The sequence below is a fragment of the Anabas testudineus genome, chromosome 11, assembly GCF_900324465.2.
Source record: "Anabas testudineus chromosome 11, fAnaTes1.2, whole genome shotgun sequence".
Taxonomy (NCBI): domain Eukaryota; kingdom Metazoa; phylum Chordata; class Actinopteri; order Anabantiformes; family Anabantidae; genus Anabas; species Anabas testudineus.
In genome coordinates, this window is record NC_046620.1 from 7,364,242 (window position 1) to 7,382,079 (window position 17,838).

The 17,838-nt window shown below is 44.5% G+C and overlaps 1 protein-coding gene across 1 annotated transcript in view; it reads left to right on the forward strand.

Annotated features, from left to right (window-relative positions):
- Positions 1-551: 551 nt before the first annotated feature.
- Positions 552-17,838, forward strand: part of ext1b (exostosin glycosyltransferase 1b) — a 95,651-nt gene continuing 78,364 nt past the window's right edge. The window contains exon 1 of the mRNA XM_026347128.1: positions 552-2,409. Within this exon, the coding sequence (XP_026202913.1) occupies positions 1,466-2,409 (944 nt within the window). The 5' untranslated portion in view covers positions 552-1,465. The remainder of the gene's footprint in view (positions 2,410-17,838) is intronic.

Here is a 17,838-nt window from a genome sequence, read left to right on the forward strand (position 1 = left end):
TAATGTTAAAACAGTTTAAATTTAAATTGTATATGCACATAAAGTAGATGATCTGGTTTTGAAATATGCATAGTTAGAGATTTAGCTACCCATCAGTATGTTTAATGAGTTGATTCAGTATCAAACGTCCATTTTGCTGCTTTTATACTTTTTACCTCAACAATATTCTGTAAACAGGACTTTTAGTTGTAAATAATTGTATCATTGTGATACTGATGCTTTTACTTAAGTAGGAAAATCACTTGTTCCACCCCTGAAAGTGTGACTGTGCAGGGCTGTGTGTGTGTGTGTGTGTGTGAGAGAGAGAGAGAGAGAGACTCAGTAAACCACTGAGCCTGAATAAGACTATCACAATGCAATTTCTCAGTGTCAATCTCTTCTGCTGGGGGTACTTTGCTCCCTGGCACATCTCCAAACTTCTTTGGGTTTACAATTAGATAATTTGCACATGCGGACGACTCCGGTTATGAATGGGTGCATTTCCCCCAAGTCCCGCCTCTTCCGTTCCCACACACGGACCAATCGGCGGCGGCGGTGGGACGTCACGTCAGCTGCCGTCGTGTCGGGATTGGAATGTACCGACTAACAATTGGAACAACCGAGCAGTCGCTAATTGGACGCCACGATCGAGGAATCCCGTATTTCGGGACATTTTCCCAGCCCGAGATTAGCGTGCGTCCTCCCGGCGTCGACACACTAACTTCGTGCGCTGCGCGGCTCCGCGCCGGAGCAGGTTTGGGTTCTGGATCGGCGAGGGTCCGTGCGGGAGCTTGTGAGAAATAAGGAGAGAAATGCAGGGTTTCGTCAGGTTACAGTTGTAGCCTGCTGTTGAACTGCCTCTGCGCTACGACGCGTCTCCTCCGGTGGATTTTCTTTCTTCACACGGGACCATGGAGCGATAAGAGAGGAGGGACGGGACGAATTCACCCTGATGCGTCTGGATCGGTGCGCGGCGGCCACACCGACGCGTTTTTCACTCTCCCCGGTCAATGTGTGATCGAGTTTAACATCCACACCGGGGCATACCTTTCCGTCTGGGGGAGCCTCGGGGACCCCTGCCGCTGTTCCCAGACGGCTCTCGGACAGTTTTGCATTTGAACAGCCCCGCACAGTCAGCCTGAATGAGGGGGACGAGAAGCGCAGGGGAAGAGAGTCGCTGCATATGATTGTGTCCGACAGCGTCCGGGCAGCACTGCTCTTTTTTTGGGTGCGCTCAAGCTCCGCTGTAGGCGCCGTGCGATATGCTGAAACTCTACAGAAGAGGGAGAGAGGGACACGACTTTTAAAATCGCCCACATGCACTGGATCAATTGTTGGACTTGGGAACCATATACGCTGAAGGAGGGTTGGGGATCCTTGGAAGCAGCCGGAGGATGGAGCGGTGTAGCCGGGGTTGGTGAGAGCCTAACTTCGGGCTACTTTACATTTCTTATTCCTACACAACTCGCCCCTGTTCCCAGGACACATGCAGGCCAAAAAACGTTACCTGATCCTGCTCTCCGCCGGTGCATGTCTTGTGCTTCTCTTCTCTCTCGGCGGGATTCAACTTCCAGCGGCGAGCAGGAGCCGGCATGACCGCAGCCGGAACGGGTACCGGCCCGACCAGCCCTGGCCTCACTTCTCGGACCCTTTATACCCTTTTATGCCCTGGGATCAGACAGACACCGAGGAGTACAACCTGCACATATCTCCACGGCAGAAGAGGGACGTTAACATGAGTGTTTACAAAGGCAAACGGTGCCGAATGGATTCATGCTTTGATTTCTCTCTGTGTCAGAAGAACGGATTCAAAGTTTATGTTTACCCGCAGCAGAAGGGGGAGAAGATCTCCGAGAGTTACCAGAATATTTTATCGACCATTGAGGGGTCCAGGTTTTACACCTCAGATCCCGGGCAGGCGTGTTTGTTCGTCCTGAGTCTGGACACGCTGGACCGGGACCAGCTGTCCCCGCAATACGTCCACAACCTGAAGACCAAGGTCCAGAACCTGCCTCTGTGGAACGATGGCAGGAACCACCTCATATTTAACTTGTACTCGGGCACATGGCCGGACTATACGGAAGACTTGGGCTTTGACATCGGCCAGGCCATGTTGGCCAAAGCCAGCATCAGCACCGAGAACTTCAGGCCCAACTTCGACGTGTCCATCCCCCTCTTCTCCAAGGAGCACCCGAGGACCGGTGGAGAGAGGGGATACCTCAAGTACAACTCCATTCCGCCTTTCAGAAAGTACATGCTGGTGTTCAAGGGGAAGCGCTACCTGACAGGTATCGGCTCGGACACCAGGAATGCCTTATATCACGTCCACAACGCAGAGGATGTGGTGCTGCTCACCACCTGCAAGCATGGGAAAGACTGGCAGAAGCACAAGGACGCGCGCTGTGACAAGGACAACGCAGAGTATGACAAGTAAGTTCCAGTGGGTGAGGGGGTTCACTGGGGACGGAAGCAGGCTTTGGCACGTCTCTCTTTGATTTTTACGCGCAAAATCTGTGCACAAGGAGCTGTCAGAGCGCACGGCACGCAGGGTTCACAGTGGTTTGCAGTGTGTGTGCGTGTGTGTGTGTGTGTTGTGGAGCTCTTTAATCTCACTTTACACCATGTTCTTTCCAGCTGAAGCTACGTATTAATCTGTAAAAGTTGGCGCTCTTGCACGTTAAATGTAGTTTAGCACTTGGAGATTTGAAAATAATTCAAAGAGATGATTTACAAAAAGGGAAACCAACTAACTTAGTGTTTGAGCCTGGGCCTCATAATGATCCTCAACTGCAGGTCATAGTTAACCAACCCTTTGATGTGTCACTACATGACTGGCTTTCACCTTCCACTCCACCTCATTGCTCCCTCTCAAGCATGCAGTAAAAGATCTCCATGCAGTCTATTAGCTCCCTGGACACCCCCACCCCCATTTCCTAAAGCGCCCCCTCCCCATGCCCACCAGCCACCACTACCACAGCAGCCACCTTCCAGCTCTAACTCATGGGAGCCCCTTCACCGGGATTTGCACAGACATGTTTGATTTGCACCCTGTACTTAGTGCAAATTAAGTGAAAGTAGGCATGTTTTTACTTAGAAATTAGTATCTGTGTCACCGTGACCTTGTCATGACAAAGCACTGCTTCGTGCACTTAAAGGTGCATGCGGTGTAGTTTAAGTAGGCTGTGGCGTGTAACAAGAAGTTTGGAAGAATTATGAAGCAAATAAATCCATCATAATGGGTTAATTATCACCTTAATTTACAGGAGTTAGTGCATCGTTTCCACTTAGCCCCCAGGGACAGATGATTACCTCTAATTTTGGAGGTCTCCGTTTTGTCAAGGTGGTTATTAATTATTCCCCTTTGGGATCAGCAGCTGTTTGGTTTGTTTGAGTATAAAGGATGGTGTTATCTGATGTTTATATAGCTGGATTGCATAGTGAACTCAGCAGTCAGGTTCACTTGTCTGTGAGTGACATCGGTTTGATCTGCATATATCAACCTGTGGATTCGTTGCCTTTTTGTAAATCCTGGATAAACTCAGGCATGTGGTAACAGCACTTGTCGGTGGGTGTGTGTACCTCACCACATGTACCGCGTCAAGGAAAAGGAGGGATGGGGAACATATGGAAGGTTAACCTACACATATTTCCATTCAATCAATCAGAAAGATGGAGAGAAAGGAGCTGTGGGGGTAGATGAGAAGAACTTTTGAACCAAAAACATGTTGGGTTGAGAGTGGAAGCACCTCTCCTTGAACTTGAGATGAACTCAGAAACCTCCAGCTCCTCACAGACGGACTGGTAATGTAAAAACGAGAGCTCTAACAAAACTTCACAAGCATGCACTTGTCTTTCCATTCGTCATCCTTTTTCCCCTCTCTCTCTCTCTCTCACCAACACACACACACACACACACTCTCATTCTCTCTCTCGCTTGATGCCTTGGGCTCGGTGTCACCTAGTGAGATCTGTCATTCATTGTCTGACATTCCAGGGTCTCCAGACAGCCCACCTCTGCTCCACTCTCCTCACTGCTCTGTTTCCCCGTGGAACAGGCCCTTGTTTTCCCAGAGGTACCTCTGTCTCGGGAACATCTTGGTACCGTAATCACTTGATTGACACTTGATTTCAGGGAAACTGTAGCTTTCACTGGCTTCTGTTTCCACTGTCGTATGTTTCACAGTTGCTTTTTATTGCCTAGCTGCCTAGCAGGGAGTGGCATTGACCACTGCTGCATTTAATTTCTGTCCCCACTAAAACTCAATAAATGTAGTTTCTATCCTTACACAACACATTTACAGTGTCGAGCATGGATGGTTTCAGGTTGTTGCACTTAAGATCTGCGCTTTTCACACTTCTCTGTGACCCAGACTTGACTTTTTCCTGTGACTTAGGAAGGATTTTGCTGGTTAGATTGCTAGCTTACTTTGGCATTTTGCACCACAGTGGAACCAATATGTTTAAAGCCCCCTTTTTTCCTGTTATGATTTAGCAACCCGTTTAAATTTAATCAAAGTGATGCCTTTTATTCCAATCTAATTTAAACCCCTTTGGGTGCAAGCCCATGCTTTGCAAAAACCCTGACATAGCTCTCTCAGGTAAATGGATCTATATGCAGCCTTCTGGCCGGTGTTAGCGCTTCATTTCCAGTGGTTGAGGGCGGACAGGCAGTGCCTTTCGGGGATGCTGTGGTGCAGACTCAGGAATGCTCACACGTGTCAGAGCAGCTGTTAGCGGTTGAAGAGGGAACTCTGCCAAGGCAGGCCGACTGACTGCTCGGTGTACGTACCTGGGTGCTCTTTGAATGTACCTTAAAACACATTGAATGCAGAGAGAAAGGGATGTAAACTTGTTGTTTAAAGTCAATACACATCCACCCCAAACACACACACACACACACACGTATATAACCACAATGCTGAGGCCGGTGCTGCATCTACGCTCATCTTTACCTCCTGAACTTTGACCCCATTGCTTTCCAGTGGAGCGCTGCTACAAAGGCATGCAGCAGCAGGAAAGTCGAGGCCAGTGCATACGTACCTGAACCAGCTCCAACCCTCACACACACACACACACACACATGCATGCACACATGAATGCACCATGCTCTGCACATTTATTCAATTGATTTTCTTAGCTGCAGTAGCTTTCAATTGGAGTCACTCTGGTCCACTTCCATGGCCAAGCACTGATGAAAGGACCCATTCACTGCTACATTATCCACTGAGTTTTCAGGACTGCTGACAATGATCCTGGGAGAGGACAGTGAAAGGCTATTATGGGCTCACCAATTGAAAATTTTCACATGAGGTGGGATGGTACTGTAATTCTTTGCCTTTTGGAGGCTAGACCAGCTTTACTGGCATTAACCCAGACTGGAAATTTGATAGACTGTTTATCCCTATGTGATTTCAGTTGTGGGACACCAACTTGTCATTCTCTCTTTTAGAATGGGAAGTGGCACTTTGTGACCTTTTATACATCCTGTTTTCATAATGAATCACTTCAGGCCTGCAATCTTTTTTTTTTTTTTTTGTGATGTATTATACCACCTGAAGAGGCAATCAGTAATTCTGATCTACCCCACACTTACATGTTTGTGTCTATACAATGGCATCCTGAATTCACAGATGTAGTCCAACATTAAATCCACTATGTAACTACAGTAAGTGCTCCTTTTTCCACTGGCACTCAGATTATCCAGCAGAAATGAAATGTACAGTCTCCTCTAATGGCACAAGTCAATTGCTTAAAGTATATCATTATTCCTGTTGAGTGTTCCATTAAAGTTCAACTGCACATATTCATTTTATTTGCTCTTTGTTAAGCCTTTCTCCAGCTAACAGCTGCGTCATCATCCCCCCATTTAATACTTAACTAGCTTTGTTGCTGCGTATCGACTTTGTACTTTAGCTACTTCACTGGCGGCTGCCGCTCAAGGTCACCCGGGGGACTTGAACACCGCAGGAGAGAGGGAGGGTAATGAAGAGGAATAGTAGAGGTTTAGAGAATTAGAAAGTCGAGAATAGATGCAGAAAATATTTGTGTGAGCGGCCGCTCCTGTGTAGAGGCATGTGAGGAAGGAGAAGAAGAGCAAGTGGGTGTGAGATTGAGCGATAATAGTGTGCGGCGTGTGTCGAGAGTTTGCTTCATGAGTTGGGATGACAGAAATGGAGAGTCCAGAAAATTGGGCGTGTAGTGGGATTTTTCCCATTAGGAGTCAATGACAGTAACATCAACCAAGCACTGCAGCATTTTCATTTTCACAACTGTGTCATCAGCAGAAATTTTACCACTTGAGAAAATCCTTTGGAAAATGTGAGCGGCTGAGAGGAAGAAAAGAGGAAGGAGGACTGAACTCTGGTCATCTGTACATTTCTTCCTCCATTTTCGTACATTCTCCTCCTCTTATTTTGCTTTTTTATGTTTTCGCTTCTTACTACTCTTCTGCTTCCACTTTCCATGAGAACAACATGGAAACACTGATGTGATTTGGCTTGGGATGGCTCTCTGCCACATTTCCCTAATTTTTTTTTATGACTTCGCTGTGGTTGACATTTTGTTGACACGACGCCACAGAATGAAAGGCAGCAGCTGATTTGAGCCAAATGAAGAAAACCCCTCCTCCCGAACTTATCTCCGTAAAACACTGTGGTGAGTGGGAATAGCAGGATTCACCTGGATGTCAGCGTGGCGCCAGTGCCTGATAGTGGACTCCTGTTGGAGATTGGGAGTAGTTTATGGGTAGCAAACACAGTCATGTTTCCTCACTGTTTGGCAGGAGAGGGTGTCACACTCCTCGGGTTGCCATTGTTTGTTTTTCTGTAGTCAGATTAATAAATCATGAATATTTCATGATTGCCTGCTCTCTCTTAGATAAAGTACCAAGCTCGTGATGAAGAATGTTAATGATGTGGAGGATAATTAGTTTGAATACGGTGCAGCTTAATTAGGACTCTTTGATATTTTGGTGTGTTCATGTGTGTAAGAGGCTGATTTAAGTCTATGACTACATAAAACCTCTGTTTGTTATTTTATCTTATCAGACCATCTTTCCATCTCGCGTCCTTTCTGACTTTCTCTGCCTCTGCCTTTCTCATTACTCACTTTAATCAGCTTATTTGTGTATGTGAGTTGTTTCATCCTCATTTGGTTTTATCTGGGCTGAGTCACTGTGTCACTGTTACAGGAGAGAAGTCAAGATGGCTTCAGACTGTTGCGGTTTTTCCCTGGCACTCCGTCTGCTGCTTTTATAACTAGCATTTTCTCTGCACTCATCATTTCTACTGATAAATTTAACTCAACTTGGAAACATAATTTAGTATTTTACCCGTTTATAGTTCATATAATTACAACTAGTACTAGATTTTTTATCTTATTAATTGAATCAATAGAATGTTAAAGGTATTTCAGCATTTTAAATAGACAAAGAACGAGGGGGATTTTTGATTTATCCGTTTATTTTAAATTCAATTATTTCTATCAATTGTTAACTATCTATTCATTTCAGCTCTACTTATCTCAGATCTGCTCTAATGTATTTCAAGTTTGTGTTGCTACTTGTGGGTGGGTTTTGGCTGCTCATCCATCCATGTCGGTGTGTGTCTGTCTGTGTGCATCCCTGTCTACATACGTGTGTGTGGGTGCGTGGGGACCGGGGTCATGACCCCGCTGTCTCTCCCCTTGCTGAGTGACGAAGGCAAAGCCCCGCTCACTGACCCACATTCATTGAGGGATTACCAGCACAGCCAAGCCGCCCCTGGCCTCAGAGGTGGTGGCTGCAGTGGTGGAAGGGTGGGGAGCAGGCGAGGGAAAGAATTGGGTGGTGGGGGTATGGACATGAACTCGACTCTCACAAACACGCATCGGATGAGACCGCCCAAGCAAAGCACCCTGCACCCCCCTCCTAGACTGGTTGCCGGCTAGGTGGTAGAGAGAGATTGATCAGCTGGGAGGGTTCCCCCAAAATGAAAATCGATGAGAGTATTAGCACAGCGGTGGGCCAGCCCTGAAATCACTTCCTCTATTAAAACGCTGCTCATTTCCATTATGGAGAAAAAAATGGTCTAAAAGCTTGTTTTGCTCATGGTAACAGTAATTGAAAGAGTGAGGAATAACGAGGCATCATAACGCCTTTCCTTCCCAGGGCTGTCAGGAAGTGTTTAAGGGGAAGGAATTAATGTGAGACACGGGCACAGTAGTAGAAGTTGTAAGCCTCCATCTCTTTTTCCCTCTGTCACTCTTGAAGCTCTCTCATCCTTAACTAGTGCTGATACAGTATAGTATAGTATAGTACAGACGGGTAAGTGAGTAGCTGCACAGCTTTTGGAAAGCTCTGACAGCGCAGAACAGAATGAGAGCGAGAGAAAGAAGCTGATTGGGTCCTTGTGAACTCAATTAAACCAGACATGTATGTGACTGGCTGTGGCAAAAAGCGATGATCTGGGCCGACACGTGATGGGCTTCTCATTAAAGTCTCTGCTGAGCAGGGTTGAAAGCAAGATATGGCTGTTGTCTGCAGGTTTAGTGAGCACAATGAATTCTGAGTTCTGACACCTGTCCTTTTTTTTTTTTTTATTAGCAGAGAGAGGAAAAAAGTCTCTGCTTTCTCCGAGTGGCACTGGGCATGCTGAGACGGCAGCGCTGCTCTGAGCACACATTCCCATCTCCATCATTCCAACATTCCCGCATTCAGCTGCCACGGTTTTTTGCTATTGGCCTTTTAGTTGTTATATTTCAAAATCCAACAGCACCCGTGTCGTTTTGAAACCCAAAACTCTGAAAGCAAAAATGTGTGGTTGCCGTTTTCATAGTTCATGAAAGTTCAATATTACACTGATATAAGAACCTGTTGTACCCCAAATCGTTTCTAGGCAAATAAAAAGAAAGGATCACAAGTGATATGAAGTCATTCAGCTCTATGCATGGACTTAATTTGTGACTTTACAACGTTTAACAGTTCATCCCTCTCATTTGCTCATGTGACTAGTCAGGTGGACACAGGATTCACTGTTAGTCAATTAGGCTGTGGTGTGTTAGTGCATGCGGGTCAGGGTGTATGTGCTTGGACAATGGGAGCCTGGAGGGTTGCTGCTGTTCCCACTGCTCCCAGGGATTTGTCCCTCTTCCTGAATGACTCTGTGGTCCTGGGGCTGTGGGGCACCTGACCAGAGTTATCTCATCAGTGAGAAGCAGTGGGCAGAAACTCTGGCCTATATCTGCCGCAGCAGCTGTGGACAGTAACTCAGTCACACAGAACTCCTTTTAACACAATGAGCATTTTCTTTCAAATAAGGAAACGGCACAAAGTGATGGGAACACTGTGCATGAGCATTGTTCGCAGATGTTACAGATCTTACCCCCTGTGAGCTCCGTGACTCCCTCAGGGCGTTGCAGCAGCTCTGCTAGGGAAAAGCAGGGGAGGTGGGGTAGTAGCTAGATTTTATAGCCCTGCAGAATGGCAGCTTTTATGGCCCCAAGAGGCTGTTCAGCAAACACCTACTGACGGTACATCAATGGGACGGCAGATCGTTGACGTCAGCGTGCACGCTGACCTCCCTCCTTTACTTCTCACCACCACAAGAGCAAAAACAAACACTTAACCCCTCTGCTGGCATTCATATTCAAATAGTAACTGGCAAAAGGGGGAAATCCGAGTAAGGGCAAATAAGAGGAGGAGGAGTGGAGTGGGGGGAGTTGAAGAGGGCAATAGCTTAAAAAAGCATTATGTCACTAAAGAATGTGTGCATGGCTCAATGTTTAAGGGGCCAAGGCTTCGAGGAGAGAAAGAGGGTTTTGTTGGAGCAGATCTGGCTGCCTGGCAGGCTAATGGAAGGGCTCTTTTCCCTGTCTGGTTCATCATGCTTGGCTCAGTTTGACTTCCACTCTGGGGTGTAAAAGTTGGGGCTGCCCCCAGGCTCTCCAAAGGGGTCCTATTGTGTTAAAGTTTGCTCTCTTTCCAGAGGGAAAGCTTGTGCCTTGTTGACATGGCAGCATCCCCATCCAGTCCCTTTTTCAGTCCATCATGTTTCGCCCCTCTTTATCAACCGTGCCTCTTCTACTGCTGTGGTTTCTCCTCCTTGCGTGTGCCTTTTATTTTCTTTGGTTTTGAAACCTGGGCGACAGCAGGTGACAATGGCTGCTCACACACCCATAACCAGGTCGTAGTTTGGCCGATTCCACGACACTTCACAGATCAGCAGCTAAGCCGAAACGAACAGAGGAGGAGGAGGCGGTAGAGGTTACAGTGGAAGTAGGCATCTGGTCTCACCAAGGAGAGCTTCAGTATGCCCAGAGCGTGGGTGTATGCTTAAGCAGAGAGGAAGGAAAGAATCATTTTAGTTTATCACCGCTTTTCCCAGTTTCCTTTGCAGTTCGATTGGCTGTGCTGTTGCTTGTTGTTTATTCATGAGCTTGACGGGGGCCTCCTTTTCAGATGAAGTAGAAGGAGTTCATGCTTGTTTTTGGGAGGCGATGTGGGACAAAGTGCAGCTGCTGGTGGTAATACTGGATATTTAAAATTAACGCCCACTCTCCCCAGTCTCCAGTTTCTTCCTGGCTTTTCATCTCCTCAATCCTCCCAACTCACTGTTTCCCTTCATCTCTCATGTGTTGCCATTCTTTCTGTATCACACTTGCTCAGCCTGCGAAGCCTAAACGTGCAAATATTTCTTCGTTCATGGGAAAAGTCTGGTTTAAAACAAGTCTGCAGATCCCTATTCGTATAATATTTGTCTTTTTCAGTGGTTTCATTTGTACGGCTGCAGACTGGTGGTGTCTACCCAACTGACATCAAAGCAATTTCTTGACAAAAAAAAAAGGGAGGAATAAGCTGCGTGTAGCAGAAGGAGCAGCATCCTGCTTTGTTTAGCAGCTTAATAGGGTGTAGTTTCTTTGCGGGGTAAATTGAAATGTTTTATTTCCCCAGAAAGTTGTGACACGACAGCACTTTGTTTTGAGAGAGTACACGCTGTTTGCCTTTGCAGCTCACTCGCTGGAGACGGCGTTCTCCTGCTGTCTGAAGTGAGACAGGTGAGAGGAGCGAGGAGAAGGTTCAGATGCTTCAGCTTATGCAATATGACAAAACTGTAGTGAAGGTGCGTTGTCAGAGAAATGAGAGAGAGAGAGATTTTACATTGGGATTATTCGAGGTTTACACAGCTCTCTGTGCAATAATAGGGAACATAATGATAAAATCAGAAGGATACAGATTTTAATTGGCCTCCTACTCACAGGAACACCACTATTAGATAAACTAAAGGTTTGTGTACTTTGGCAGATTCTCTGATTTGGCCTTTTCCTCCATGTGACATCTGTAGCACACGTGATTTTGGTGCTCATGTAATCAGCCGCAGTGATATGTTCAATCTGTTTCCAGTACTGTTGATTCTATATTGAGGTGATAGGTCAGATTCGTCAGAGGTTCCTCAGACACAGATGTGTGTGTGTGTGTGTGTGTGTGTGTGTTTTATTTGCTAGTGGCCCCAGTCTGGAGTTTGTGGAGTATCTGGTGACTTGGGAGTATTTGCTCACAGCTTCATAGCTTCCTATCTATAAACACACACTTATCTTCTACGGGGTCCACTGATGTTTTTCATGAGCTTATGGAAAGTACCAGCTAATAATGTCTGTTTATGTCTGCTCTGCTACTCATTGTGTGGCTGTCAGTCTTTACCTTTCTGTTTTAGTACTGGACTGTGTGTGTGTTTCCTCTTTGGCCTGAACAGTAGAGGCCCACTTTGCTGTGAGAACAGTATTTGCATTGTAGACGATGAGACAACAGACAAAAACCCAGACATGTGTTACATTTGCAGCCCGAGTGTGTTAAATTGTGCATCTGCATATGCATACGTGCACGGCCGTGCATGCTCTGTATGTGCACCCTTTAGCAAAGTAGTGCTGATTCAGTAGTGTGTCCTTCCACTTCCTACTTTTTCCTGCTTTCTTTGGTGAGTGTTCTTCCCTTTAGGCCTTTAGGCAACCTTCCCCGTCCAGCCTCTGTCCACGCACACAAACACACACACACACACACGTATGCACATACACGTACACATACACACCCCTCCCTCCCTCCCACATACTCTGCAGCATCTTGTTTGGCCGAATCCCAGCGCTAACTCTAACTGTGGCCACTCATGTGGAACCCCCAGAAGCTAAAAAACATGAATAATGTAGCAGCAAGAGGAGTTTTTATTCATGTATTTTTTAGCTCTTCATATTAACTATCATGTCCACACATACTCATACAGTCGTACATTGCAGCACAGCTTCCTCATCGTCCTTGTAATCCAAGCTGTCCCTGGATTTTCAACAATATTTTCACCAGGCAGCACAGAGACATCTAACTTCCATTGCTCTCTCTCTTTGACATGGAGAAAATTTCATTTGAACTCTGCCCAGGATCAGACAGTGACCTTAAAGGCCTGTTTTTTTGGTTGAACGCTGAGTGCATTTACTTGAGTTCACACAGTCTGAGAAGCAGAGGAAATTCATTATTCAATAAATTGCATTTAATGTGGAGAATGAAGCGAGACCAAATGAGCCTCAAAGTCGGCGGCATCTCTGGATGCTGATAAGCTTTTTAGAGGACGACACAGGGGAGGTTTTTGGGAACGGGAACAGACGGACTACATCTCCAAAAGATGCGTTGCTTCGCATTTCCCAGCTGCTGTATCTATTGGGACGGCTGAGGCAAGTAGATCTGAGAGCTCTGTCATTAGTAAGTTTGCAGTAGCTGCATCATCACGGCCCGATCTGCTGTGGATTTTCTATTTAAAATCTCTCTAAATAAATCAGTAAATCTCCAGCTACAGAAAATCTCAAATCTTTTTCTGATTATGTCGATCATAAGAACTTGATCTGTAAAATATACATATCTTGAATTTCTCCATGAGATTTAATCAGCACCTTTCCCCATGCTGATATTTGTGAGAGGTGCCTCTTTCTCCATTACCTCCTGTGTCACTGTGGATTTGCTGTGTTTTGTTGCATTGAATTTAACTGTTACTGTGGAGCAGACACTGGCATTAGGATATGAAACATTTATTAGAGTAAGAAACTACATTTTGACACTACTTAATTTGACCTGGTAAAATCACATCTGAATTTATCTAATTCCATGTAACGCTCACATGTAAGATTATGGGTGCTGTGTACAGATAACTTTCAAACAACTTTGAGCAGCAGTGATCAGAGTCCATAATCTCGGCACGCTGCCCTATGAATGTCCACAAAAAGGCTGTAATCATTTTTATTACACGTTGGAAGTTTGAGGCTTACCCTCAGTGTACAAAGCTTCTGCACCTTCTCATTTAGGGAGCAGTGTGACTCCAACTTTTTGTTGTTGTGACTCACAAACAAAAAAATACAGTAGCTCCTTCATAGTATTCAATCTTTAAAAGTAGGTTTAATGTTAACCCAGTAACATTAGCCGACCCCACTGGTACGTACACATCGTCATAGTTGGGTGGGTTTTTTTGCCAGAGGAGGTGTTGAGTTAGTATCTATTGTAGCCTCTATGTTAATACAACATAGTGGCATCACTACAGATACATCATCGTGTTCTGCCAGTGAAGATTTAACACATGTCATTAAAACGTTTTCATCTATTTGTTCCTGCAGCACTAGCCGTGCCTATTCAGAATTAGCTTCAGGTAATCAGGGCACAAAGGTGGGATCAGCAGCTGCTAGTCCTATTTTCTAATTATTATGATGTCCCCCCCATCACCTTTTTCAGCACATTATGCACTTTATCACTTCACATGATGTTAACACAAGGTGCACTCAAGAAATCAGACAATACTTTTACATCGCTATGCATATTTTATATGCACTTCCATACATTGACCTGGTTAAAATGTAGGATATACAGTAAGCACTTCTGCTGTGCTTGTGTAACTTTCCATTTGAGAGCTTCTTCGCTGAGAGTTACCAATGTATATGTTACTTCAAATGGTTTGTATGTATATTCGTATAATGCATTTTTTTGCATTTAACTTAAAATTAACAGTATTTTTAATTCAGGTTGTATGAGCTTCATTCTGATCTTGTATTATGTCCACTTAGCGCTTGGGAAGTAACATTTAACCATAGTTAATGATTGCAGAAGCAAACACAGCCAAGGTCATACGTGTCAAGCTGTCACTCTTTATCAGTGTGTTACTACATGGATGGATGCACATGTGCATACACACAATATAAACACTGATGGAGAGTGAGTATTTGCAAATTAATAAGCTTCTCGCTTCTCTCATTTTACTCATTGCTCCATAGCAAATCATGCTCTTATTTACAGCCGTGATCATGTGCAGATTGCTATTGACAAAATGCAGCGGGCATCTACGGACCTGAGTGCCAAATCACTTGTCTCTTCACAGCGTTTGTTGTGCGTATGTGTTTTCACTCGAGTGTGAGAATGGTCCATTTAACTGAATGTGAGACCTTCTGCCTGCTTAAGAGATCAAATCATATTCAGTCCCCTGTTGTTATGAAGCACCTCCCATGTCATCAAAGACCTCTTTCCCTTGTATGCCAAGATTTTCTTTTTCAAGAAAGTTCATCATGGCAAACAAGCTGCTGCCATCGAGTATAATAGGATCTGAATACATTATAATAATGGGCCATTAAACAGACAATTTAAGGCACAAGCACATCGGCTATTTATGAATCAATATGGCAGAAAGTAAATGCATACAGTATCAGTGGTGGTTAAGAGCATAAAGGGGCAGTGGTCTGTGTTTATGCCAGTCAATGGTAAGAAAGAGACAAAGCTCTTCCTTTGAACACTTGGGTTTCCTTCAGTCAGGTGCGTCCCACTTTAAAATACACAGGTTTTCTTTTTTTTCCTAACGTTGCCACTTGCAAATCACATTAATTGTTGTCAAGCAAATCTAGAATGTGATAGATCAGTCGGTTACCTGCTGAGCTGAACCAGACAGACGCACGTCGAGCACGCAAATACTGTTTAAACAGTCGCCTCATTTATTAAATATGAGGCATTTTCTGTGTGATGTAGCTCCACTGCTTGTTTTCCCCAAAGTTTAATAAACCCAGTGTCATATTTCATAAACATAGATTAATTTCTTATAGGCAAAGTTACTCTATTAATACTACTTCTACAAACCTCTACTTTGCAGTAAAGCCCTTAGTGGCTATAAAGACTTTTTAGCTGTTGAAGAAACCCTTTGTTGGTGCTTTTCAAGCCCTGAAACCAGCATTTTGTTTTGTCCTCCTTTTTGTTATGTTATGTTGAATTGCAGCCACGTTATAATCCACCAAAAATAGTTTCAGAAACCTATAATGTTGGATTTCTTTTCTTCCACTGACACGAGCAGTTCAATGTCTTGTCCAGCAGCCTGTGATGTGGGAGCTGTCCCAGTTCTTCCACACAGCTGAATGGATGGGTTTACAAAAATGTGAATGGGAGGTGTGAATTTGTCAGTTCTTGCAAAACAATAGAGGATGTGGCTGCAGGCAGGAAGGTAAACAAGGTTAAATCATGGAAATGACAAGGCGAAACGCCTGATGCGGTTTTCTCCCAAACAGACTGATTATACGACTTTTATACGTGAAGACCTAGATCTGCTGCTCTCTTTTTGCAAATTTCATTTCGCTTTTAATCTGACATACTACTGCTTACAACGGGTCAGTAAAGTTGTGTTTCTTATCTAGGCTGCATGTTTCGAGTGTGTACTTATATAGAATTATATGAGGTTAAATGTACAAGTCTTGCAGGGAAAATTACCTTGTGACACAGTGTTTATGCTGGTATTTTCAGCATAGTTGGTGTCATTTTGGGCTACCACCGGCCTAAATCGACCACTATCCTATCCTCCTCCTATCAACCTCATTCCACCTTTAACTGGAGCTTGAATTGTTGGAGGCACTTGGTCATGGTGCAATTACGTGACGGAAAAGAAAAGTGCGCAAGGGCTTAGGATAGTTGAACAGCTCTGCAGCGGTCTGTTGGAAGAACATTTGTGGCAGTAATTTAGCACTTGGGTGCCTCCGCTGCAGGGGTTATTGTATCCGTCACAGTCGGCTGCAACCACGCCGACCCCTGCTTGTGTTTTCATGCCGCACCAGTTACCACGTAAACTCACTGGCTTCCAAACGAGACGCACCAGACGCAGAGGGTTGTGAGGGAGATGGAGAAGGGAAAGCTGTGGAAAGATGAAATGAACAAGGTGGGAAAGTCAACGGAGGCAATAGAGAGGAATAAACTGAGGCGCCCACACAAAACTATACACCACACAGCAATGTGTTGGACATTACAGAAAGGATGTGTCTGCAACCCAAACATAAACAGAGCAATGCTTTAGAGTGGATTCTATTGAATCTCAATAGATATCAATATATTAAGTGAGATTTTAAAACAGAGGAACAGCTAATAAAGTGTTTGGGAGTGAAAAAGAGGAAGAAAGTCGGAGACGGGGAGAGAATCAGTGTGCTTGGATTTCAGATTGTGTTGGGCCATCGTGAGGCGGACCACAGGAGGCCTGTGAGCACAACATAAACCGAGAGCATGTGTGTTGCTGAACCCGACCAGACCACAGGGGCTCGGTCTGCTCCTGACCAAAACACACAGAAACAGGCAGGCTCTGTGTGTGTAAATATGGATGTATATGAATGCGCGTGTGTGGGACAGTGTTTGTTTAAAGCCACAACATAACACAGGCAAACAGCTGTTTTGGTAAGTGTGGTCAGCGCTAACCTCCGCTGCGCCCAGACCTCATTTAACATCATATTTTCAGTCTCTAGGGTGTTTTTTGAATTTAACCAGACACCTCTTCTCTGCCCATATTAATTAAGGGGTTCTCAGAAGAGAACTATAAAGGCCGTGGTATATGAGCGGCATTGTGAGGTAATGAATGCGGCACTACCGCCTTCGGCAAGGATATGAGCAAGGACAGGGCTCCGCGAATGGGACGAAGCCTATGTGGAGGCCACAAGGAAAACAAGTACCACAATGAAGCACTGGTGACTGTAGTTGCTGATTTAATAACCCTCCTCTGCTGTCTTATAATGACATATGCATTTTGTCATAATGCATACGCATAATGTCATAAATCTGTAAAGCTAGGTTTGCATATCAGGACACACTTAAATAAATCAATCTCAAAAAAGATATGTGGATGTGCAGAGGTGGAAAGAGAGTTAAAGAGATGAGAGTCCTGTCTGTAGTGTGTGTGCCGGTGTTTTTTTCTTTTGAATGTAACCACACAGAGTCAATTAGCAAATAGCATTATGTTCAGTTGACTACATTACTGTCATTAAAATATCAAAAGCATTAAACATCATTAAAACAGTGCAGCAAAATTTCCATCAGGAGTCCAAGTTATACATATGGACTTTTCCTCAACAAGATGATTGAGGTAAAATGAGTTATCCAGCAACCCAAATAGTATAGGGATAGGAATCACCAAAGAATACAACTCCATTTAACCCAACAAGATATAATCATCTTAAAATTCAGAGATTTTAATAAAAAGGAACTTTCAAAGAATCATCTACCTGAAAATATTTGTGACTGAAGGAAATAGTCCAACTGAAAATGTTCACTATTGTTCGCTGTGGCTGGAAAAACATTTATTTTAGTTTTATTCATATAATCTCTGTGTTTTCAAGTAATTTAAGTCAATCTAGTCTAGTTATTGTTCCATCATGAAAAGCACACACACAGGTTTTTTTAAGTGAAGAATGCAAGTAGATGGAGTCGTTTATGTGTTTACAGAATAAAAACCTATTATTGCAGTCTTTTGCTTTTAATGACAGGAAGGGAAAACAGTTTGTTATTTTAACTGCTCCAATGTGCTGGTTTTTCAGACACTCATCCCTCTAGCAACACTAGCTTCCTGGCAG